This window comes from Cheilinus undulatus, linkage group 7 (genome assembly GCF_018320785.1).
Source record: "Cheilinus undulatus linkage group 7, ASM1832078v1, whole genome shotgun sequence".
In the NCBI taxonomy this organism is placed as follows: Eukaryota; Metazoa; Chordata; class Actinopteri; order Labriformes; family Labridae; genus Cheilinus; species Cheilinus undulatus.
The window spans coordinates 46,033,503-46,060,270 of NC_054871.1; the positions used below are offsets into that span (position 1 = coordinate 46,033,503).

General features: G+C 39.3%; 1 protein-coding gene across 5 annotated transcripts; it reads left to right on the forward strand.

Moving 5' to 3' along the window:
• The first annotated feature begins 1,663 nt into the window (after window positions 1-1,663).
• slc5a9 (solute carrier family 5 member 9) lies at window positions 1,664-26,768 on the forward strand. Of its 5 annotated transcripts, none has more exons than XM_041791330.1 (14): window positions 1,664-1,674; window positions 5,981-6,072; window positions 7,287-7,358; window positions 9,139-9,243; window positions 12,000-12,164; window positions 12,268-12,373; window positions 14,122-14,202; window positions 14,325-14,530; window positions 17,020-17,155; window positions 17,508-17,615; window positions 19,853-20,003; window positions 21,871-22,039; window positions 24,727-24,942; window positions 26,190-26,767. In XM_041791330.1, the coding sequence occupies exons 2-14, from the start codon at window positions 5,998-6,000 to the stop codon at window positions 26,517-26,519; spliced, it is 1,920 nt and encodes a 639-aa protein (XP_041647264.1). In that variant the 5' UTR covers window positions 1,664-1,674; window positions 5,981-5,997; the 3' UTR covers window positions 26,520-26,767. The 5 variants fall into 5 exon arrangements, with proteins under 5 accessions (XP_041647264.1, XP_041647263.1, XP_041647265.1 ...); XM_041791329.1 differs by lacking the exon at window positions 1,664-1,674 and adding an exon at window positions 4,220-4,294 and having other exon boundaries at window positions 26,190-26,768; XM_041791331.1 differs by lacking the exons at window positions 1,664-1,674; window positions 5,981-6,072 and adding an exon at window positions 6,293-6,349 and having other exon boundaries at window positions 26,190-26,766.

Below are 26,768 nucleotides of genomic sequence, written 5' to 3' on the forward strand. Positions count from 1 at the left end.
CAATAAAACGCCCCCAACTCATCTAAAATGCTGCAGCTCACATTCTAACAGGAACAGAGACAATAGAACACATCACACCCATGTCTGAAAAATCTTCACTGGCTTCTGGTCCAATACAGAATTGATTTTAAAGTGCTACTTCTTGTTTATAAATTGCTGAATGGTATGGCGCCTCAGTACATTTCTGACCTGCTCACTCACTATCAACCAGTCAGGTCGCTCAGATCTTCAGGTATGGGCTTTCTAAATGTACGTAAATTAAAAATAAAATCAGGTGAAGGTGCATTTAGTCACTATGGTGCTGTTCTAAGGACTAAGCTGCCTATTGACCTGAGATCTGCAGACAGCTACAGACACAGAAATGGCTCGTTCTGACAAAGGCTGAAACAGAGGGGTTTTTAAACATGCAAAAATCCTATACCAGAGTGTTTTTTCAGCAACAAACTTCACAGGCATGTTTTGGGGACCTCTGAGACCAATGTAAACTTGTCTTAAACGGGCAAATTATGTCCCCCTTTAAACACTCAATATCTAGTTTATTTATTGACATATAGAGAATTGTTGTTTTCCTTGTCTAATCATTTTTTATCACTTATTTTGCCTGAGTATCTTTAATTTCAATGAGAGGTCATCATGACTGTAGCCTGTTTTGTTTTTGAAGTGTGACATCTTCATGGATTAGGAATCTCTCCGCTGTGGCTTGACAAATTAGGGGCTCCCAATCAGTATCATGCACAGGTTGTTTTCTTTTCAGAAATGACAAAAGTCGTGTACTGACATGTCTATAGTCAGCATGGTTCGCGTTATGCAGTTCTCTGTGGAGTTTATTCCTCGGTAGCGGCTACAACGTCACATGATTTGTTGCTCTGATTGTCCCATAAAGATGTGACAGACAGAACATTCATCCAATCACCCTTCGGGTTTTTTCAAAGGCTCTGCCCTTTCCAAAATGCTGTCTGTGAGTGGTTTACAGATAGATGTGTGAAACACAGCCATCTGGCGTGCCCAGTTAGGGTATGTTTACAACAGATATGAAAGTGCAGCAGCTACCTCTTTCTTAATTCATTTAATACATAAACTTCATTATCTATATGGTTTTTTTTGTTTGTTTTTCCATTGATATTTAATAAGTCCTTCTTCCTTTACTAAGGTGTCAAGTGGTACCCAGCATCACTCCCCCCTGGACCATCCAGAACTGTGGGCCAGAGATGGCGTAAGCATGTTTTCTTTGATACTATTATTTTATATAATGGGATAAGTGATTCATTTATTTAAACATTTTATTCAACAGAATCACTTGTCTGACATGGTGGAGATGCCAGTTCTTGCTCAGCTGCTTTGGCAAGCTGCTTACATGGCATGCTTAACTGACAATAGTTTTTTCTTCAGTTGAGTTTTAAATGTAATCTTATGTCAGGTTATTTGATATCTTCAATAATTTTTGTCATAAAGTTATTAACTGTATTTTAACATATGCTATGTTGTTAAAATGATTTTTTTTTTGTCATCTTTAGACACTGGAGAGGGTACCACTGAGCAGTGCTGCTCAGGCTCCCCCCTTAAGGCCATTGGCACCATGGGTTACACCACGCGTGGTTGTGAAGGGTGGGGACGTTCCACCACATCCTCCTGTGAGCCCCTTCTAGTGGACGGTTGAAGGGGAAAGGCAGGAAGGTAACATAGTTACACATGAGTGGACTTGAACTAACACCATGCCCTGTATCAGCCCTTCATACTTTACATAGGGGCATATTAATGTAGCATATACAGTACTGTGCAGAAGTGTAAGGCATGTAGAGCACCAACGGTTTTTCACAGGTCCTGATGTTCCACAACCCTGGGCTGAAGAGAGGAGGGAGGGTGGCCAGTGTCATTGTTAACACATATGACATGTACGTGTGTCACTCAGCAGCCAAGGTCAAGCTTAACAACATTTCTTTTGTCCGGGCCTTTGCACCCCTGGTAATACGCCCAGCAACCACCGACAGTTTTCAGGTGCTTAGAACATACACACGACAACCAGGGGGTTGTGGCAACCCTCCTACCCGCCCTAACAGTACCCTAGGCTATGTTTAAGCGCCACATCTACCCATAACTTCGCCCTAAAGCTGTGGTTTATGTTTTGTTTTTATCAGATTATTTTCCCATGCCCTTTGGTAATGTACAAAGACATCCAGAGCATGACCTGGGTTGTGTCAATCCTCCTTCCCGCCCGATGGGGCCCTCAGGTGGGCATACTCACCATTACACACTTTACTTCAGCCTCAAATTTCGGCCCAAACATGCCCAAAACTTCAGTACAGTACAGTATTTTTTTATTTGTTGCTTGATCTACATAAATTGAGGAGTTAGTGCAAAGTTTTATTTCAGTGGACTGTTCTGAGCAGCCTCATAACAAGAGAGACAGGGGAGGGTGTATGAGGAGAGCAGCTGTCCTGCTTGAACCACCTCGTGTTTGGACAGCTTATACTTTCATGATAAATCTAATGTGAGACATCAGGCTTCGGGAGACGACAAAAGTTTGCAGGATGAGATGACCTGAGCGTCTGGACCAAATGCTGATGAGATGGGATGCAGATGGCAAGAGCAGAGAAAAGTCACAGCATTCACCCTGAAACAGACCGACTGCAAAAGAGATGAGAACAGATTTTTAATGAATATGACTGCTGCTTGATGATGAGTGAAACATGGTTGTGGCAACATTTAGCTTCTTTCATAGATTTTTCCAACCCAGCATTAGCAGTTGGACGTGAGCCTGTCAACAATCAGCCATTTAGCAATTAGCATTCACAGCACAATTTCTTCAGAAATTACATTCTGTTGTTATCTGGCACTGCTAGTCATTTTTTATGACAACCGAGAAGGAAGTTGTAGTGCTGTACTTTGGCTTGACTCAGACTGAAATGAAGCCAATGGGGGAGGAGTAAATAGAAAAGATTTTACTTCCTCGTTAACAAAAGAATGTGCTATTTTTGCAAAACATGGTAGCTTTGAATCACCTTTGTGATGAGGAATATGCAGGCAGTCTTCCAATCTAACAGAATGATGCCAGAGATAGTGCTTGGTTTAAAAATGTGAGTTATGGTTTTACTTACGAGGTGTACAGAGAGTTGCATAGCAATGGTCCCAGTTTGTCAATACCAGTGGTGTTTCTCACATCAGTATTGCTTAAGGCCTCCGTCATGATCCTTGTGTATACTGGAGTTAGACTTAAAGACTAGTATACTTCAGCTTTTATCCCTGAAGGATGATGATCTTGAGAAGTGGAGCATCTGAGCTTTCAAATGGATGACTAGAAGACACAAAATGATTATTAAAGCAGAGCAAATATCCTGAATATAAATAGCCTGGTGTTTGCCATTTCAAATAACAGAAGACGCAGTGTTGTTGATGGTAGATTTTATTAGTCCCAGAATTTGAAAGAATTGTAAAAAGAGCTGGCGAAGGATCTTGGCCAACAGTCTGCATGTATTTGTTTTCAACCAGTTAACCCAGGGGTGTCCAAACTTTTTCCACTGAGGGCTGCATACAAAAATATATAAGGATGGTGGGGCCAATCTTTTATGCCTTACCCTGAGGATAGTACAGTTAGTAAAAATCAATCTTATGATTGTTAAGATATGCTTGGTGATTGGGTATGCTTAAATGGCTACATAATGGCTGACAAGGCAAATAGCCAATTATTTTAAGGATTTTAAGGAGGCCGGCCAGATTTCAGGAGGCCCCTTAAACACAGTTGGTAATGCTAGTAGCCTTTGTAATCCATCAGGGCGTTATAAATCAAAATTTTGGTTATTTTGGTTGCCAGTATGTTTTCAATTTATAGTGCTGTCTTCATTTAGTCACGAAAAACACAAATCAATTATCTTTCTTGTCAAAATGTTTGTTTGCAACACTGCCTTGTGCAGAAACCAAGAAGTACAATAGAAAGAATTTGCTCCGGGCCAATCAAAAGTGCACTGTGGGCTGCATTTGGCCCCTGGGCCATAGTTTGGACACCCCTGAGTTAATGTAATAAAATGAATGAAACTACTTTCTTTTATCAAACCTTGGACTTCTTTTTAAGTGATGTCTCTTTGTCAAGACATTACAGTTAACCAGTGAAGTTTGACCTCAATAACAAGCAGATTAATGATTAAGCTCAGCCTGACCACATAGATTCACCTGCATAGATTCCTCTGTTGGGTTTCCTGGTTTTAAGCAGGAAAAAGCCTGCAGACTTGGTTTCATTAAGGATTCAACAAGTTCTTGAAGACTAGACTTGGAATCAACATGGCTGCCAGTTTTACTAAAGGTCTGAATGCTCTTTAACTCTGTTTTCAGTGCAGTAAACTTATTTGGCATGTTTAAAGCAGATTTTAATCAGGTGTGGTTAAATCCTATGTTTGTAGGTAAGCAGGAGGAGGGGGCTATGTTTGAGTGCCCTTCTTTGAGAAAAGGGAAGAATAATGCCATGTTGATGCATTTTGAAACGTGTACTCAACAGCATGGGGGGTATTATTTTAAAAGAAATTGTATTTCTCTGACTTTTGAGATCATTTCCAAATGATCAATTACTAAAGTCAGTCTGACACAGCAGCCTGGCAAGTTCTAGTTAAAGCAATGGCTTTTTTTGGTTAAATCATCGTCATGTTATCATTATATTTAGGCCTCCATATTTACCTGCTTCCTTCAGATTAGCTCCTTAACTTGCCTGATGACCTCACCATCACATCTTCCTCTAATTGATCTGAAACCGTTGCATAAAAAGGACAAAGCCTTTTAAAAGACCTACTGCAAGTAGAAATTAAGCAGTGATAAAGGACAGTTTGAAGGAGCTGACTTTTCAGATTCACATTATTAATACAAAGTATAATAATGAATAAGAAATTTAAAACATGGCGGGGGGCTTATTTTTAATGTATAATGCAGTGGGTCTCAACTTTGGGGTCAGGACCCCTTTGGGGGTCATACATTTTTGCCATTTAACACCTATTTTGTCAATTTTAAACAATTTCCACCACTTTTTTTCTGCCTGTTTTGCCACTTTTAAACTTATTCTTGCCACTTAAGCCTAACACCTACCACTTTTTATGTCCAATTTTTCCCATTTTAACCACATTTCACTACTTGATTGCCAATTTTTGCTAGTTTAACCTATTTCTGCCAATATCTGCCGGTTTTTCTTTCTCAGTTAACCCTTTTTGCCAGTTTATATCAGTTTTTCATCCCATTTCACCAAATTTTCACCTGTTTTGCTAATTTAAAGCAACTTAGCCACTTTTAACTCCTTTTCTTTACTATTTATGCTCATTTTGCTACCTTAACCCATTTTTGCCATTTGGGGGTTATTTTTTGCTATCTTTATTTAATTTTTTCCACCTCTAACAAATTTCTGCTACTTTTAAAAATCAAATGTCACCAGCTTTTCCACAATTAATAACCCACTATTTTTAACCCATTTAATCATTTTTCTACAAAAGGGATTTCCATTTTTAAGAGGGCTATTTACTACACAAACTATAAAAAATCAGTTTCTTCAGCAAGAGTGGGTATCTTTCATTACTGCGTGATAAATAGGGTTAAAAAAACAAATAATATTACTGTTGGGGGGAAAAAACTAATTTCTTAAAAAGTCAGGGGCCAGCTCCCCCAGATTGAATGCTCATGACGCTCTCGAACCACAGCAGCAGTATTTTAATTGTTCCTCAAAAGCATTAACTTAAAACATTTGTAAATTTGTAAACTGACAATGGCCAGGGTAGAGGCCTGAGTTGAGCATGTTCACATCCAAAACTTCTAAAAACATTTAACGGCAGAATGCAACTTTGTTTGAATATTTTCCACACATAGTTAAAAATTCTACCTCTTTACATTGACTTGTAATTTTAGCGTCATCTTCTTGAGAAACAGTCAAGCTTTGCACTCAGGGGTCCATCTTCTTTTCAGCCAAAAGGAAAAAATGTTATGACTTATTTTCTGTTTTCTGATTTTCATGCAGATACCAGCTATTCTGGGATGATGAAAGTGGGTGCTGCTGACATCGCTGTGGTTGTTGTCTACTTTATCTTTGTAATGGTAGTTGGGATTTGGGTAAGACATATTATACTATGTATCCATTGTGCAGTGGCAAGGAAAAGTATGTGCACCCTTTAAAATGATCACATTTTCTCCATTAGTTGGTCATCAAATGTGATCTGATTTGCATCAAAGTCCCAAGTATAGACAAACACACTGGCTAAGACCATTCCTACAGCAGGTGTGCTTTATACACATGACGAGTTAAGCCCAGGAGGATCGGTAATTGGTTGATGGTGCACAGCTGTGTGCCACATGGGCACCAGCCAATCTGTCGGAGCCAGAATTCTGGGTGAGTGGTCGGGATCAAATACTTAATTCACTCAATAAAATGCACAACATTTATAACTTTAATGTTGTGTTTGTGTTTGTGAGTGGGCAAACTTACAAATTCAGCAGGGGATCAAATATTTATTTCCCCCACTGTATGTGTGGTATCAGGTTAAACACATTGTGTTTGTCTAAAATTGTGACTTAAATGCAGATTAGATCACATTTGATGACCAGTTAATGGAGAAAGCTAGTTAATCTCAAAGAGTTCACATATGTTTTCTTGCTAATATGCATATACAGTGCTTAACAAATTTATTAGACCACCTGTCACATTTGTCTCAGAGACCATCCAGCATCATGAAGTGCTTTCAATGCGGACTCTTTCATTTTCAGTGAGCTCTCCACGTTTTACCATTTTGAACAGGAATGAGGAATTTCAAACTGAATTCACCCAAATTTGAGTTGGCTCACTGGGCTTCTCTGAGAAGTCAGAAATTAATCAAGCATAACATTCAACCACTCAAACTCATTTTTCTCTTCAGGAATGCAAGTAAATAACTATAATTTGACATATTAATCAAGAAATATTGATGTGCTTTACTATTTTTTCATTTTTTTTGTGAATCAGTAAATTTGAAAATTCATGGATAACAATAATAATTATATTTTAGCATTAAAAATATCATTTGGGTTAAAGAGCTTCTACATATTTGTGTATTAACCATTGCAGAAATATAAAAAATGATTTTGGTAATTACCAATGTGGTTAATTTAGGGCAGCTGTGGCATAAACCTTACTTTGGTGAGGGATAGGGTGGTCTAATAAACTTGTTAAGCACTGTGGATGTGTTTATACATTTATATATACTGTATATTTGTACATGAATGTTTTTTTTTTCTATAAAAAGATTGTAAGCTCAGTGCTGACGAAATCTTTCAAACTTTCTGTTCTACAGTCGTCGTTCCGAGCCAATCGCAACACTGTGGGAGGTTACTTCCTGGCTGGCCGTTCTATGACCTGGTGGCCTGTAAGTACCAAACTGATCTTGAAAATGTTATTCGATAATTGTTCAAGCCCAATAACTATAATTGTTGCAGTAAACTGCATGCTTTCTGACTTTTTATGACGAGTCTTACAAGACTTAAGGCACACAAGGTCATTGCTAAAGAACCTGGCTGTTCACAGAGTGCTGCATCCAAGCACATTAATGGAGAGCTGAATGGAAGGAAAAATGTGTTGAAAAAGGTTCACAGAAAATAGAGATGAGCTCAGCCTTGAGAGGATTGTGATATGAAGCCCATTTAAGATTTTGGGGGAGCTTCACAAGTAGTGGACTGGTGTCGCTAATCTCTTCTCAATACCCCGTGACTCTCTATGGGCTTTAGGTCAGGGCAGTTTGCAATCAAGCATGGGGTTACCATGGTCCTTAAAACAGGTATTCGTACTTTTGGAAGTGTGGGGCAGGTGCCAGGTCCTGCTGGAAAATAAAAACAGTATCTCCATAAAGCTGGTCAGCAGAGAGAAGCATGAAGTGCTCCAGAACTTCCTGGTAGATGGCTGCACTGACCTTTGACCTGATAAAAACACGCTGGACCAACAGCAGCAGATGACATGGCTCCCCAAACCATCACTGACTGTGGAAACTTTACTCTGGACCTCAAGTAGCTTGGATTCTGTGCCTCTCCTCTCTTTCTCCAGACTCTGGGACCTTTGACATCTACTTTCAAAGAGGACTTTGGACCACTGAGCAACAGTCCTTAGCCCAGGTAAGACACCTCTGAAGTCATCTCTGGTTTTGGAGTGGCTTAACACGAGGAATGCCAAAGTTGTAGTCCATCTCCTAGATCCGTCTGTGCATGGTGGCTCCTGAAGCACTGACTCCAGCTGTTGTCCACTCCATGTGAAGTCCCCCCCAAATCTTGAATGGACTTCATTTCACTATCCTCTCAAGGCTGTGGTTATTCCTGTTTGTTTTGCACCTTTTTCACCACGTTTTTTCCTTCCATTCAGACTTCCATTAACATGCTTGGATACAGCACTCTGTGAACAGACAGGTTCTTCAGCGATGACCTTTTGTGTCTTACCCTGCTTCTGGAGGGTGTCAATGACTGTCCTCTGGACAACTGTCAAGCCAGCAGTCTTCCCTATGATTATGCAGGCTACTGATTCAGACTGAGAGACCATTTAAAAACATTTGCAGGTGTTTTGAGTTAATTAGCTGATTAGAGTGTGACACCATGAATCTCAAATATGAACTTTTTCTACAATATTCCAATTTTCTCAGTTATTGAATTTTGGGGTTTTCGTGAGCTGTAAGCCATAATCATCAAATAAAAAAATAAACAGAATATATAGTAATAACAATTTAATATGTGAGTTTTACTTTTTGAATTAAATTACTGAAATAAATCGACTTTTAGATGATATTGTAATTTATTGAGCTGCACCTTTATTTGATGGCTATCCGGCATAGCTAGATAGACTGTTGCTTAAGTTTCTTTACAAAACCAGTGAAAGTTTGTAAATGGTTTAACCTCCCTAGACCTGAGCTTTTGTCTAGAAAACACCCTAGTTTCTCCCTGTAATTCAGGAACTGATCAATTAAACCTCAGCCTCATCTTTGAACAGCAAGGAGGTTGTGATCCATCAAATATCTCAGAGATGAAGCCATCCATTACTTTTAATAGCTTGATGACCAGGTGACCTTTCTTTCGGTCTTACTTGTAGTTATATAGTTTAATAAAAGGAAATAATTAAAAACATAACCTTATTCATTCTGATTTTTTTGTTTCTGTATTTATTGGTAGATCGGAGCCTCTCTGATGTCCAGTAATGTTGGCAGTGGTTTATTTATTGGTCTAGCAGGAACAGGAGCAGCAGGAGGCATCGCCGTTGGAGGATTTGAATGGAATGTAAGTACCTGGATCTGTGGTGGACTTTTGGAGAGATAGATTAATAACTTTAGTTAAGTTTTAAGTTAAATAACAAATACAGTATTTTTGGAAATTTCCCAAGTTTCCTTTAAAAGTCTGATTGAAAAACTCTGTCTTGCCTCTCTCATCAGTTAAATGTCATACAAAGCCTTTTTTTAAGCCTCTTTGTTTTAGACAGTGCTGTCAGCCAAAATCTCATTGATGTCTAAATGGGCATGGCTCATTTACTTCTTTTTTCACACCACTCTCAGCTCCACAGGTTTGTCAGTTTTCAAGACTAGGTTATTATTCTGGCACCAGTGGGCCAGTTTCAGGTTAGTCTCATTGATATAAATGGAAGCCACCTCAGCTGCACTGTCAGCAAAATGAATGCTGGTGTTGAAATTCAAAGTGGCGGCACATTAGAGTACATCCAGTTGGTTACTAGAGTTGGCCAAAAATCTCACCCCTGTGTTCTCCACTGTTAAAGTAGTTTTATCAATCAAATTCTAGGAAGGAAGACAGATGACGTCAGTCCCTCAAGTAGGCTGGTATTCTCCAGTACACAGCACTGACACTTCTAAATTTTAAGCCTGAGTGTTACAGTTTTTTGTCCTCTCCATAGTTTTTATGAGCGATTCATAGTTGCATCTAAAAATGTTATTGCAATGCCAGTGTGACTTTTGGCATTTGGTCCATATAAATCTAACTTAGAAGTGACTATGTTTTTATCATTTCTTTGTAGAGAAATAACCAAAAAACTAAGCACAAGTAGATTATTTCTTTGCTTATGTTGTTGGAAAGCCTGTTTATTTCCCTTTTCAAAGGTGCCACATTTGTAAGGAACATGCATATGAGGGATGAGCAGCAGAGCTGAGTATTTGGGTTGCACCCATGAAAAATGTTCCAATCTTCTGTGCCAAACCACTTATTCTGCCGTTGACTCTTGTTTGATGAAACAAGACATGTTGGCAATTTAGCAGTTCATTCTTTTAACAAACAGTAGCCTCAGTAGCGTGTGGTAGAATCATACTCAGACACAACAGCCTGGCACCTCCTCCTCAAGCTGCTCACCAGCCTGGTCACACACTGCTGTGGGATGGCATCCCATTCTTCAACCAGCATTTGTCGCAAGTCAGCCAACGTGGTTGTGTTGGTCACTCTGGCACCACCAGCACACCCGAGCGGATCCCACAAGTGTTCAGTGGGGTTGAGGTCAGGACTGCTGGCAGGCCGTTCCATCCTCTCCACTCCCTAATTCCGGAGGTAGTCTCTGATAAACCCCGCTCTGTGGAGGTGAGCGTTGTCATCTTGGAGGATAGAAGTCAGTGCCAGACTTTGGAGATATGGGATTGTCACTGGTTGCAGGATCTCATCTTGATATCTCTCTGCATTAAGATTGCCTCCAATGATGACAAGCCTTGCTTTTCCACTGAGAAAGATACCGCCCCACACCGTCACACTGCCTACACCAAAAGATGTTACTCCTAAATCGGCACTGTTTGCTCTGTGTCTTCTCCACACTTTGACCCTACGATCCAATTGCCACAGGCAGAATCTGGACTCATCTCTTAATATAATATTCCTCCAGATGTTCAGGTTCCAGTGCATGTGATGCCGACACCACTGCAAACAGGCCTGATGGTGAAGGGCAGTCTTGACAGGCCTCCTGGCAACTCTATGAGACTGGAGGTTGGCTGCATGCAGTCTGTTCCACACTGTTTGGGCATGGAGTTGTCAGCCACATTGTAGAAGAATCTGTAGAAGACCGCCTAGGGTTCCTGACTGCAGACAGGATGAAGAAATGGTCTTCTTGGGCGGTTGTCTTCCTGTCACTTCACTGCCTGTCTCTGACATCCCCCTTTACACTGAACTTGGCCTTCAGTTTGTGGGTTGTACTAGGGCTCACTCAAATAATTTCACATCTTGGTTTTGCAGAACAACAGCTTGAAGTTGCCCTATTACACGTGCCATGTCCAGATCACAGTCAGGTGCCAATCAGACAATCAGAAGCTCAAATCAAGTCAATATCAAGAGCAAAATAAGCTGTTTGGCAGGAAAGATTTGGAAAATTTTCCATGGGTGCAACCCACATACTCAGCTCTGCTGCTCATCCCACAAATGCATGTTCCTTACAAATGTGGCACCATTTAAAAAGGTAATAAACAGGCTTTCAAGCTGTATAAGATTTATTGCCTAGAACCATTGTTACAAAAAAAAAAAAGAAATAATCTACCAAACACAACTTTCCTTACTTTTTGTGCTATGTTTATGTCAAGTTTATATCTCTCTATGTAGTTCTATGACTATATGACCCCAGGTGATTGGAGAGTACAAGCGCACTTAGATAAAGTTATTCCAAAATCTTGGAGAGATGGCAGAACATACAAAATTAACTGGGCTCATATTTCTGGAAAATTTCTTTACAGCATGCTCCTGAAATCTTCCTGAAATTTTATTCACGCATCTGTCAGAGTTTCACCTGTCAGAGGGAGAGGGGGTGTCCCAAGGGGCAAGTCATGATTTTAAAAATGATACTGCAGGAATCCAATGATGGATGAAACTATGAGGACAGTTTTTTGAGTAACATTATGACCCAAAAAGGTCACAGTATTAATGAATGAGTGTAAAAGAACAAACTGGTGTTAGAAGAGAGGACATTTACACTGCATTTAACAAAGACAAAATAATATAGCTTCCAGCTTCAGACATATTGACAAATTGCTTCTCTAACTTTACTGTATGTGTCTATCAAGGCAGCTTGGGTTCTTGTGGCTCTGGGCTGGATCTTTATCCCTGTCTACATCTCTGCTGGTGTGGTAACTATGCCTGAATACCTCGCCAAACGCTTTGGAGGCCAGAGAATACGCACATACATGTCTGTTTTGTCACTCATCCTCTATATCTTCACTAAAATATCTGTAAGACAAACATCAACTTGTCCAAAATGTCTTAAAATTTACTTACACTCCAGGAAAATAAATCCATATAAAATAAATACTTGTTTTTGTGTGTGCGATCCAGACAGACATCTTTTCAGGGGCGTTGTTCATCCAGGTTTCTTTGGGTTGGGATCTCTATCTATCAACTGGCATCCTGTTGCTGATCACAGCTGCTTACACTGTGGCAGGTATACACACCCATCCACCTATTCATCTCATATGAAGTGAAAAATTAGGAGACTTTTTGTTTTAATTTTTGTGGTTACGGCTTACAACTCACAAAAATCAAAAATACACAATCTCAGAATATTAGAATATTGTTGAAAAGTACCAATTTACAAAGGTTTCCTGAGCCTTCATTATCTCACGCTAGTTCAGTTCACACAACCACAACCATGGGGAAGACTGCTGATCTAACAGACAAGGAGTGGACTGAAGCTGGAGTCCAGGAAATGATCTACAAATGTCGTGTTTATAGCGTCGAACCAATCCTGACAACGTTATAAGCATCTCATCTGGGAGAAGGAGAAAAAGATCTGGACCATTGCTCAGTGGTCCAAAGTCCTGTCCTTTTTTGAATATCATTTGGAAATCAAGGTTTCAGAGTCTGGAGGAAGATCTGCAAGAATCCAAGGTGCTTAAAGTCCAGTGTTTTCAGTTTTAGCAGTCAGTGATGGTTTGGGGGGCCATGCCATCTGTTGCCATTGGTCCACTGTGCTTTATCAAGTCCAGAGTCAACGTTGTCAGCTGCCTACTAGGAGATTTTAGAGTCCTTCATGCTTCCATCTGCTGAGAAATTTATTGTGACATGGATTTCCTTTTCCAGCAGGACTTTGCACCTGCCCACAGTGAAGCCAAAACTACCAGAAACTGGTTAACTGGCCATGGTAGTATTGTGTTTGACTGGCCAGGCCAACTGGTCTGACCTGAACCCCATTGAGAAACTCTCAATTGTTGTCAAGAGGAAGATGAGAGACATGAGACTCAACAAGCTGAAGGCTGCTATCAGAGCAAACTGGGCTTCATAACACCCCCAGCAGTGCCGCAGACTGATCGCCTCCAATCCACATTGCATTGATGCAGGAATTTGTGCAAAGAGCTCCAATCAATTACTGAGAGCATAAATGAAGAGAATTTTACGGGTCAACATTTCTGTATTATGAAGCCTTTCACAAGATTTTTGTGATATTCTTATATTTTGAAATAATCGATTTTTTTAATTATTATTTTGGTGATCTGTAAGCCTAAATCATGAAAATTAAAATCTTAAAAATTCATGAAATATAACACTGCATGAGAAGAATCTAGAATACATGGAAGTTTCACTTCTTGGATATAATCACGTTTTTCATGATATTTGAATGTTTAGGCAGCGGCCATTAACTGAGGCTACAACGGCCTCTAGTGATAGGAGGTTCTTTACAGTTTAAAAGAGCATTACAGACCGGGATTTTACGCCCGTGTTTGTAAAAAATACTTGGTAATTAGTTTAACTGACTTGTAAATCCTTTACAAGCTAATTTGATAAACAAATGTAACTGTTTTACCTCTGATCCCATTATAAACTTGTCTTAAAGGGGTAAAATATGTGACCTTTAAGTGGTGTGGAGGTCTTGTTGACTACTGTTTTTCCTTATCAATGTAGGAAAGTGATAAAATGACATTTAATTGGAAATCCAACCTTTAAAATGACATTAACTTTAACCAAAACTCCCAAAAACTACACATACTGGATGCAAAGGCTGGTGCATGATCACAGCCAAAATTAATGCAAAGATACACAGCTGACATAAATGATCGAAGACACTTCAAGGGTCCATAGTATAATTAAGAAGTTGTGTGGGATATGTAACCAAAGGGAGAAGAAAGCAATCTTTGATCTCTAAGTTTTATCTTGGTGGATGTCTAAAGCAGGGTCCCTGATGAAACTTTGCAGGTGGTCTGGCAGCAGTCATCTACACCGATGCACTCCAGACAGTGATCATGGTTGGAGGAGCCTTTGCTCTTATGTTCATAGGTAGGACGTGCATACATACACGCACAATGAGCAAAGACTTTAATGCAGTCAAGGCCTGCTGAAGAGCTCAAACAACAGCTCAACAATGATCCCGTTATTGTGTATGTGTTTTATTTTATCAGCATTCTCCAGAGTCGACTGGTATGAAGGACTGGTTGACCGTTACATGGCGGCTATTCCCTCAGTGACAGTTAATAATACCAGCTGCCATCTGCCTCGTAGCGATGCCTTCCACTTGTTCAGAGATCCTGTTTCTGGGGATTTACCGTGGCCAGGATTGGTGTTTGGGCTGACTGTACTGGCCACCTGGGTGTGGTGTACAGATCAGGTGACTTTACCCCTTCTCTCAATCTCAGTGTTTTGAATGATCTATTATTTTTGTGTGTACGTGTAAAGAGGGGGATGCAAACAATATAACTATTAGCATTTTATTCACGCAACAGGACAGTGCAGGCCAGTGGAGTATGATGCATTTTTTTAAAGAGGGGGTTATAACTAAATCTCAATTTGAAATATTAGGAAACCCAAGGTATATCAACAAACATCATTCACCTTGGTGTACCCACTTACAGTATATCTCCTGAGTGACAGATTAAAAATCCAATCTTAATTCAGCTCATTCTTCCCTTCTCTGCATCACTCCAGCTCAGCTCAGCTGGCCTCCTTCTGTCCTCCCTGTGTGCCAGCTTCAGTGGCTTTATTTACAGCATCTTTTATTAAATCACCTTGATTTGTAGGTCCTTACTATTCAGTTCGCCCATGACCTCATTTTAAAACAGCTGATCTGCTCAAGGAAGATCTTAATTTCTCACATCAAAATCATCAGAACTAGTTGGAAAAAATTGTTGGTACCCTTTCTTTAAAGAAAGAAAAACCCACGGTAGTCACTGAAATAACTTGAAACTGACAAAAGTAATAATACGTAAAAATTATTGAAAATTAACTAATGAAAATCAGATATTGCTTTTGAATTGTGGTTCAACAGAAATATTTGAAAAAACAAACTAATGAAACTAGCCTGGACAAAATAATGGTACCCTTAACCTATTATTTTGTTGCACAACCTTTTGAGTCAATCATGTTAATCAAGTTGTTCTGGGCTCTTTGGTTACCATCCATATTATCCGTCTTTTTAATTTGCCATCAGTTTTCCTCTTGCTGCCCCATCCAGGGAGGTTGGCTACAGTCCCGTGGACCTCAAACTTCTGCATATTATGTGCAGCTGTAGGCACAGGAACATCTAGCTGCTTGGAGATGGTCTCAGCAGTTTTTCTTTCTAATCTCCTGGGACAACTGTCTCCTTAAGTGGCAACCTCCGGTCCTGAAAAATGAAGCCAATTCGGAAGTGCAAAAAATTGCAATCCCGCGAGTGTCCGCTTGAGGCTAGCTGCAGGAACATTGGAAGTCCCGTCTGAACACCTGTTAAAAAGCCGTGTTTTTACACTAGAAATAAACTGGTTTAAAACCAAACGTGTCTCATCAGCTAATGTCTTCATGTGCTCTCACTGTACGAGGGGTGAATTTTTTTGTACCACAGTGGTTTAGATGATATTAAGGAAAAGCTGATTGGCGTGTCTCATCTGATTGACAGATTGCTCGGCAGGCAGAAGCTATGTTTCTGTTGACCAGAATGCTAGCTAGCCAGCTGACAGGAAGTCACGCTTAGTGGGCGGGCCAGTAGGTTGATCCAAAGTTTGGCTGAGACCGCGATTTCAGTATGGAGCCTGCCGCGGATTGGCTTCAAAAGCAGCTTGAGTCCGCCTATTGTAAGCAGACAGCTGACGTCACGCAGGGTTTTTCCAATTCTTTCTACAGTCTATGGGTACACACCATGATACCAAACAGCACTGTGACTACTTTCCACCCTTTAAGTAGGCAGACTGACTGATTAAAAGTTTGAAAACAGTTGTGATGCTAATTATAGGAGAGTTTATAGTTTATCATCTCCCTCATGGTCAAATTATTTCACATCTTTTCTAGGGAAACCTTAATTTTGGTCCAGGCCAGTTTCATTAGTTTGTTTTTTTAAATGATTCTGCTGAACCACAATTCATAAGCAATGTATAATTTTCATTTTTAATTTTCAGTACATTTTTATTTATTATTACTTTTGTCAGTTTCAAGTATTTTAGCAACGATTGTGGGGTTTTTGTTTCTTTAACGAAAGGATACCAACAATTTTGTCCACTTGTGTGTAATGTAAATTCACCGACCAAACAACGGCAAAGGATTACATTTAACAGGAATGTTCCTAAAACAGTGGGTTGGGAAACATAAAGCCGGAGGTGCAGAGTGTCATGTGTAGTGGGGGTGGGGTTACTTGCATCATAACACTATGAAATTATAGATGTACATGGGTGTTGTGACCAGGCTCTCTCCAAACTGGACAACCAGTCCAATCTTGTGACTGTCGTAAACCGACATCACATACCTTTTGTTTTGGATTTTAACACTCGAATGTGGCTGTGAAACAGCTGTTAACAGGCAGACTAGAGCTCCTGTTGTCAGAGATTGATTGCTAGCATAAAGCCATTAAGACCAACATTTGCCCATTTTACTCCTCTCTAGTTTCAGCCAAAAGACACAGAACTTTTCTATGATACTCTTTCATCATTTGAGAATAACAAAACATGCCTTAAATTATGGCTTTTTAATTAAGTCACAAAACTCAACAAAATGGTGTTTATTTGCATTTTTATCGCTGTTTTCTAACCAATCTGAGGGTTTGTTTTCTCCCAAATAGGGCAGTGGGCACAGATCAGTGAATTTAAAGTACATAAAGATGGCCATTTTCTGTGTTTGTGTTCATGTCTGCAGGTTATCGTCCAGAGATCTCTTTCAGCAAAGTCTTTGTCTCATGCAAAAGCTGGCAGCATTCTGGGTGGCTATCTCAAACTTCTTCCCATGTTCTTTGTTGTTATGCCAGGCATGATCAGCAGAGCACTGTTTCCAGGTAATTCTGTCAGTTTGCAATAGAATACATCAAAATCTTTATTGTTGTTTCTTCTTCGCATCATTTTTTTTGTCTCAAACAACTCTTTTTCCCTCTGAATTCCTTGTAATATGAGCACAAATTCAATTTGATCAAAAACTTTGAGTATTTGCTTGATAAAACTCTGAGTGTTATTGCTTTCAGTGGATAATTTCTTGTTTCAAGGCACTTACCTGTCAAAAGTGTGGGATAAAACAAACACTATGGTCATTTTTCATCTAAGTGGATTGCCCTCTGTCTTTATTTTCTTATCAGTCTACAGAGTTTGTATGTTTGTTGATCATGTTTAACTGTGGTGCTCTTGTCTGTCTAGATGAGGTGGGCTGTGTGGATCCAGATGTTTGCCAGGATGTATGTGGAGCTCGGGTTGGTTGCTCCAATATCGCCTACCCTAAACTAGTTGTGGAGCTAATGCCTGTGGGTGAGTCTTATACACACACACACACTTTTACAAAACAGGATTTGCTACACTGCACAAGAGTGAATATTTATGATAAGAAGTACACATGTAACGTATTGCTATTTAAAAATGAGACTAACGCTGTAATGCAATTTTATTGAACATAAACATTTTTCAGTGTCTTTCAATCTCCTCCCCTCCTGCATCAACACACCGCTGCATTCACGCGTCCCACCTCTGTCTCGGAACCTCAGTCGTTCTTTTGTTAATTGCTGACACAGACTCTAAATGTGTTCCTTTGAGCACAGATTTGGTCTTAGGAAAAAGTCCCACAGTGCTAGATCAGGTGAATAGGTAGGGTGATCAGGCGTGTGATTTGTTTTTGGACCAGAAAGTGCTTTACTGAGAGCTCAGTGTGAGCTGGAGCATTGTCTTGATGAAGAATTAAACAATTTTTCCACAGTTGTGCTCTCTTTCTTTAGACTTTATCTTTCAGTTTTTCTAGAACCTGTTTGTAATAGTGTTGAATCACTGTTGATCCTTAACCCACTCCTCTGAAATGATACCCTTAATGTCAAAGAAAACAATCATCATGGCCTTAAATGTGGCCTTACTTTGTGGTGCTTTCTTCATCCTTGGTGGTGTTTTCCAACACATTGACTGCTGTTATGTCTTAGAGTTGTATTTCAAGATCCAAGTTTCATCACATGTAATCACTCTGTCTAAAAAAAAAATTTGTTTCCCTTTAATTTGTTGCAAAAGGTCTCCTCAAATCTGCTTGTGTTTTTCCTTTAGATCAGGGGTCAGAAGTTTTAGGACACAGTTTTGTCATGTTCAAATTTTCATGCACAATTGGTCGAACCGTCTCTTTGTCAATGGAGACCATTTTTGCTACCATTCTTATACTGAGTCATCGATCATTTCCAACGACTTTTCAGTTTGTTGAATGTTTTCAGAAGTTTTTGATGTGCATGGGTGCCCAGAACATTCACTGGTTTGGACATCCTCTCTGCCTTCACTAAATCTTTTGTGCCATTCAAACACACGTGCATCTGACATGCAGTGTTCCTCATACACCTCAGTTAAATGTTCCAAAATATTCAGCTGCTGTTTTATTCAATTTCAAGTTAATTCATTGCTCAACTTTTGAGCTAATAATTTTCTGAGGCCTTAGCAAAAACAGGTACACTTTAGTCAGTAGCTAGCAGTGAACTAAAGAAGTCACTTATTTTAACTTACAAAATGTGCATAAATACCCAGCTGTCAATATATAACACTGAATTTGAGTGTAAACCACCTGGTTTTATCCTCATAAGCACAGTCTTATTATTGAATAGCCATACTTTCTTTATTCATGTGCTACATTGGTTTATTTCAGCTCAACATGGGCTTTTATTGTGTAACAAAAGATGTACAAATGTGCACGTCTGCTCATCTGTGAGTTGTGCACGAAACTGGACTGGCAAATGCCTGAATGCACATGTGTAGATTTTTTTTAACGCAATGTTGTGGTTTCATATATAAATGTAATACTTTTTTTACACTGCCATATGTGTGTGGATGCAGGGCGTTGGGAGTTTCAGTCTGCTCGGACAAGATTTTCACACAGTTTTAGTTTAATCATGGCTTTTGTAACACAGACTTTTATGTATGGTGCTATTATTGTTGCAGAACTATTTGCAAATGTGCACAGATCTGTGCACAAATCTGCAAATGCATAGATGGATTTGTAAATGTGTGCACAAATCCACAAATGCTTGCAGAAATCTGCAAATGAGTTTCGCAACAATAATAGCTCAACATTTATGTTACTATTGTTGCAATATTCTAATGTCAATATTATTTTGTCTAAAGAAACGTACGTCTGAGAGAAAGTGTAACACAAGCAAAGATCTAGACAGGAGAAGAGTCGAGATATTGACTTAGGGTCCTGATGTGCTGAAGGTACCAGGTCGAGCACAGCAGGTGAGAGGGAGTGTAGACCTGGATGAGGGAATCCAGGTAAATTGGAGCAATTTTATTTCTTGTTTAGTAAACACTAAGTAGTTTCTGATTTTATGCGAGCTGCAGCCAGTGTAGAGATGAACAGTTAAGTGACTTGCTGTATTGGATTGGTTGAAGCCCAGAAGAGCTGCTGCATGCTTTAATGCAACAAAACAAAACAAAACAAAATTATTTTTGATGTGTTTGACTTGTTTTTTTAAAAATTGTTCATGACTTTCAGATATTTTATCTTGTTGATCTTCCTCTCTGTACAGGTCTTCGTGGTTTGATGCTAGCAGTAATGTTAGCTGCCCTGATGTCATCGCTGACCTCCATCTTTAACAGCAGCTCAACTATCTTTACTCTGGACCTGTACCATAAAGCCAGGCCTAAAGCCTCTGAGAGAGAACTCATGATTGTTGGAAGGTAGGGGTCAGTATAATAGTCAAACTTATGCTACACAGAGACTGTATTTCTCTAATGAGTAGGGGGAGTCAAACCCTGGCCAGGCCTCATTTTATGGTCGAACTCATGCTTCACACAGACATAAAGGGCTGGCTCCCCCCAGTGGGCTGGAGTATTATAAAGTAATCCTTTATAGTTTATTATAATAATTAGCATGCTAATGCCTAGAAGTGCCAAACATCAATATGAGACAAAACAGGTCTTTGAGACATAATCCAGGCTCAGAAAATAGACAAACTAACAGCCCAGTGTGATCGATCCATATGAAACCTCACTGATGAACAAAGTTACACTGATTTTAGATAATCTTAGAGTCTGTTAACAGACACAGGCCACCTGTCACCCTTTAAGCTCAGATTTAAAATGTTTACGAGATGAATTGAATGTCATTAAAATGGGAAGTGGGAGAGTGAGAAAAAGAGAGGGAGGGATATAACTATAAAGTGGTTTTATATTCCTTCATTTCAGCACTTAGCATTAAATACTTATCAGTGTGACGCATATGTTATGAGACATGCGGCCTTGCCTGTGAGCCTGCGCTGAGGGCTACCAACCCCACTGATCTTACACTTGCAGATCTGAGTACTCATTTGCAGATCGTGCATGGCAGGAGTGTTGCAAAAGTCACGTGTGTATTGACAGCTAATTGAGAGGCAGACTTCAGTTGTATTTGATGTCTTGTAAGAATTTGTCTAAAAGCAAAACAGAGTACATTTTCTGAACAAATTGGTCACATTTGCAGATTTGTGCATGCATTTGTGGTCGTTGTACAAATTTGCAGATCTTTACATGCATTTGCAGGTCTCATCATGCATCTGTGCACACATTGGTGAATCTGTGCAGATTTGTGTATTTGTGCATGCATCTGCAAATAGTTTTGCAACAGTAATAACTCTATAAATTAGTGTATCTAAAGAAACATAACACAACAGACTTTTCCCACTCTATTTAGCTGCAGAGCCTGTACCATACACCACTCTTTCTGCTTCAGCTGGTTAGGCTCCAAACAGCTGATTTATGCAAGGGTTGTTGTGGATGCGTAATGATCCCAAATTTATAGAGGAAAGAATAACAATAAAATGAACTGCAAAAAAATCTGTTAAAAGTAACAGGAGTGGGTCATATTTAACATTGGGCGTTTCACTTTCACATACATTAAACGGAGGGATGCTTGACTTTCTCTCTATTCCTGTATCTGATCAGCTGCAGATTTGCACAGGTGACTTAAATGACCTTGATGCATATTGGGAGAGTTAGAATATATATTTTTATAGCTTACTAGTCATGGACGGCTTGTTCTAAAAGATTTTAAATGTTAAATTATCTATAAAACACTTAAGCGGATGCTGTCCAATGGAATCTCTGGTTAACAGCATGTACAGGACACATGAAGGAAACATCACCTGCAGAGGGCAGCATGCACAACATTACATTTTTTGTGTGAATTTTAGAAAAAAAAGGTTCACTGTGCATTTTCATTGCTGCAGCCATGCAGCACCCTTATGTTTTCCTTCAGAAATGTCTGTAAAAATGAGTACATTACAGACTTCATTATCCCGTGTCAATGCACTGCACCAAACGCTGACGTCAGGGGGTAATTCACAAATCATCAGAGGTTCACAGGTAATACTAGTCCTGAGCAAATGGTACTTTAGATGGCAAAAATGTTGATGGGCCTATCCTGGAACTTTTAGACACACTCCACTTTAACCCTGTTTAACTGATGTTTTATAATTTATTTGCTATTTGAAATGATTTTAAACATGTATTCCCCAAACCTTTAATTAGCCTTTTTTTACTTAAATAACATTTTTTGTGGTTTTCTCAGGGTGTTCATCCTGGTTTTGGTATGTGTTAGTCTGCTGTGGATTCCCATCATCCAAACAGCCAATAGTGGACAGCTTTTTGATTATATCCAGTCAGTGACCAGCTTTCTGGCACCACCTATTACAGCAGTGTTCCTAATGGCTATCTTTTGGCCACGTGCCAATGAGCAGGTAAGTATTACAAACATAAACCTTTTACTTACTTAGCTCTACTTACAGTTGAAACCAGAAGTTTACATACACTATATAAAAAGGCACATAAACTTTTTTTTTCTCACTGTCTAACATTAATTCAGATTAAACTTTTCCTGTTTTTGGTCAATTAGGATTACCAAAATTATTTCTATTTGCTAAATGGCAGAATAATGAGATCATTTTTTAGACAACTTTTTATTATTTTCTTGAGATTCAGAAGTTTACATACATTTCATTAGTATTTGGTAGCATTGCCTTTAAACTGTATGACTTGGGTCAAACGTTTTGGATATGCTTCCACAAGCTTCTCACAATAGTTTGCAGGAATTTTGGCCCATTCCTCCTGGCAGAACTGGTGTAACTGAGCCAAGTTTGTAGGCCGCCTTGCTCGCACATACCTTTTCAGCTCTGCCCATAAATTTTCAATGGGATTGAGATCAGGGCTTTGTGATGGCCACTCCAAAACATTGACTTTGTTATCCTCAAGCCACTTTGTAACCAGTTTGGCAGTTTGCTTAGGGTCATTGTCCATTTGGAAAACCCATTTGCGCCCAAGCTTTAACTTCCTGGCTGATGTCTTGAGATGTTGCTTCAGTATTTCCACATAATGTTCTTTCCTCATGATGCCATCTATTTTGTGAAGTGCACCAGTCCCTCCTGCAGCAAAACAACCCCACAACATGATGCTGCCACCCCCAATGTTTCACAGTTGGGATGGTGTTCTCAGGCTTGAAAGCTTCCCCCTTTTTTCTCCAAATGTAATGATGGTCATTATGGCCAAAATGTTCAATTTTAGTTTCGTCAGACCACAGAACATGTCTCCAAAAATTAAGGTCTTTGTCCCTGTGTGCATTTGCAAACTGTAATCTGGCTTTTTTATGTTTCTTTTGGAGTAATGGCTTCTTCCTGGGAGAGTGGCCTTTCAGCCCATGTTGGTACAGGACTCGTTTGACTGTTGATAATGACACACTCTTACCAGCTTCAGCCAGCATCTTCACAAGGTCTTTTGCTTTTGTTCTTGGGTTGAGATGGACTTTTCGGACCAAAGCACGTTCATCTCTGGGACACAGAACCCGTCTCCTCCCTGAGCGGTATGATGGCTGGACATTCCCATGGTGTTTATACTTGCGTATAATTGTTTGAGCAGATGAACGTGGCACCTTCAGGCAGCTGGAAATTGCCCCCAAGGATGAACCAGACTTGTGCAAGTCCACAATTCTCTTCCTGATATCTTGGCTGATTTCTTTTGATTTTCCCATGCTGTTACACAAAGACGCAGTGTGTTTCAGGTGTGCCTTAAAATACATCCACAGGTGTGCCTCTAATTAACTCAAATGTTGTCAATAAACCTATCAGAGGCTTCCAAAGACATGACATCATCATCTGGGCTTTCCCAAATTGTTTAAAAAATGATCTCTCTCATTATTCTGGCATTTAGCAAATAGAAATAATTTTGGTAATCCTAATTGACCAAAAGACGGTGAGAAAAAAAAGTTTATGTGCCTTTTTATATAGTGTATGTAAACTTCTGGTTTCAACTGTACATACTTAAAAACAAGACTCACAGGTAACATATATATTTCGCAACCTAGTCTGGTTTTTACACCAAAAATATCAAGAAGGGCTTTACAATATGTTTTCTGTCATGTGTAGTGTGTTGATGACTTCATGGAGATCAGCTGGGTTAGCTGGCTCTCCTATTTGAATTAATTACAACTTCACTTTTAGATCATTTAGAATCACAGTCACAGTAATATTGTAGTTGCTAAATGTGTCTCAGCCTTTTCACTCAGTTGTCAATTTTTAAAGATGAAAAAAACAGAAAAGAATAGAAATGTTGTGTCACATAAGTTATGATAAGTATGTAGAAGCACTTTTATTCTAAAGTTTTTCATAAGGAATGAAAAACATATTTTTTTGACTTTAGAATTAGGCTAACCTTGCAAAGCAGATGGATTCACCAATTTCTGTATTACTCACTGGTGAATCCATCTAGCAAAGCTCCCGTCTGAACGGATTGGACCCTGTTAGAAAGTGACAGGACCAATCAGGAGTAAGAGACAGTACTTTTGGGGACGGCAGAGTCGTGACATAAGAAAGCAGCAACAAGAGGCCAGTGCAGTTATGGCGGAAGAGATTAGCATGGATGCTGCTATAGCATCAGTTTTATCAGAACTTGACAATGTTTCTTCATTAAAAGTAGAACAAAGAACAACACTGAGGGTTTTTTTTCAGAAGCAAAAAACAAGCGATGCTGTTGCTCTGATTGGCCCGTAAAGATGTGACAGACAGAACTTTCGTCTTTCATTCTTTTTGTTGGCTCCAAACATTGGAGGTTTACCAGATGGATGGGTGAAACAAATCCATCGGGTGTGTGGGGTTGGCATCAGGCTGCAACATAACAAAAATGAAAACAGTGACGGGGTCTGAATACCTTCTGAATAAACTGTATATCCATTTGATGGGAGCAAGCAATGTAATAATAAATGTACATTTAGTAAAATTTGATATGGGACCCTTCAAAAGAAAAGGCTCCAAGTTTAGAGTGCACATCTTTATGGGCCCTTTTTATTTTTGTCTTGGCCCAGTTGTTTTTTCTTTTTTTTGGTCTCTGCAGCAAATACTTCACTAATACTGTGCTTTTGTGTGCTTTTGTGTCTCAGGGTGCTTTCTGGGGTCTGATGGCTGGACTAGTGGTGGGTGGGGTTCGTATGGTTCTGGAGTTTTCCTATACGGCTCCTTCCTGTGGTCAGAAAGATGATCGTCCTGGTATCCTGGCTGATGTCCACTACCTGTACTTTGCACTCATCCTGCTGGCACTCACATGCCTGGTTATTGTTGCTGTCAGCTTGGCCACCGCTCCAATATCTGAAGAACATGTAAGAACATGTCACAATATCAGTTTGATATTGTTTTCAAATTTTAGAATAAGAAAGTGAGGTGCATGGTGCATGGCACTTTTTGATCCTCTACCACAAAACTGAGACTAGGGCTGAACAATTTGGGAAAATAATCAAATTGCAATTTTTCCCCCCAGTATTGCAATTGTGATTTTATATGCGATAATTTGTTAACTTCTTCATCTCATGTATTTTCTGAAAAACACAAGTAATAAATCATTTTGTATTATAACAACACAATATTAGATTAAGTAAGGGCTGAACAAGTTTGATAAATATCTAATTGTGATGATTTTGACTCATAATGCAAGAACATGGATTTGTGTTGAAGGGAGGGTGATAATTTTAATGCATTCCTCATGTTTCATAAGAAAATGTGCAAAAATGAAGAAAATAGGATATTTTGAAAGACTGTTCCAAAAAATTGACTGCAAGGCTGCATGAATGACTGCTTATGTAATGCATAACATCTCTGCTGGAAAAAGTTTTAAACTGGTATCCTGACTCAAATTTGCGTCACAAATTTCAAGTTAAAGAAACAGTGCAACTTCTGCGATTAGAATATTGCAGCAGGCCATACTGCGATTTAATCTAATTTGCGATGAACTGCCCAGCCCTAGTAAGCAGTCATTTTTACAATAAATTTAAACTTGAAGTTGAGTAGGCATGTGATCATGTTTCCATTACACTTTTAAGATATAGCATCACAGCCATAACAAGATTATTCACAATTAAAATATATTTATCTTTTAGGCAAGAACAAATTTGACATTTTATTTGAGCTAGTCCAGGCTGTCATTGCTACTGGTTTACAGTACATCTAAATTCCATCCATAAATATCATAAACTTATTCCAAAGATGAGCATGAAAAACCTTTTCCACCAAGAAATGCTTTCAGTGCAGTTCTTTGCCCTTCTGAAGAGAAATGTGGTCCAGTTCTGATAAAACCACACCTATACTCTAGCTACATCTAAAGCTATGTATATCAAAAACAGCATTACTATTGGAGTATGTATAAACATGAGTAATTAACAACACAGCAGACATTTTAATGGTGGTAATTAAAGGGATGCCATGGCTATTTTACAATACCTCTGAACTGGGTGTTTCTGCATTACAGCCCAACCTGACTGCTAGTACTGATTGAGGCTGACGCTAGCTTTGCAGAGTTTGAAGTATAAGTAGTGTACTGAATTCATTGCTGAAAATGTGTTGTTCTGTCTAGCTTTACAGGCTAACCTGGTGGTCTAGACACAGCCAAGAGCAGCGTATTGACCTCTCAGGTCCCCTGGACATCCCGGAAGCAACAACCTCTGAATCGAGCTCCGACTCAAACCGTTGCAATTGCAGTTGCCAACCAAATACATCACGGTGGTCTAGGGCGGTTCTGTGGATCTGCTGTCTGACAGACAGGAATAATGGTCCTGTGTCTGCAGTGACAGAGAACAATGAACTGAACTCCCTGCATGAGAATCCCTTCTGGTGCAATGTCTGCAATTTAAATGCCCTGCTACTGCTGGCAGTCAATGTGTTTCTCTGGGGATACTGGGTTTGATGTGCAGGTAGTTGTTGAAAGTAAGGTATAACTCATGTCCCGGGCTGGATTTTGGCTTGTGGAAATGTTTCGATTGGTTAAAAGACTGTCAGTGAGTGAAAATGTATCTATTTTGCTGGAGCCGTGTTCTGTATTATGAACTGTGTATTTATAATTGCCTCATTCTTGTGGTTAGCTGGTGTGTAATTACTCAAGTTGTCCTTGACTAAATTCTTAAAAACAATATATATATATATATATATATATATA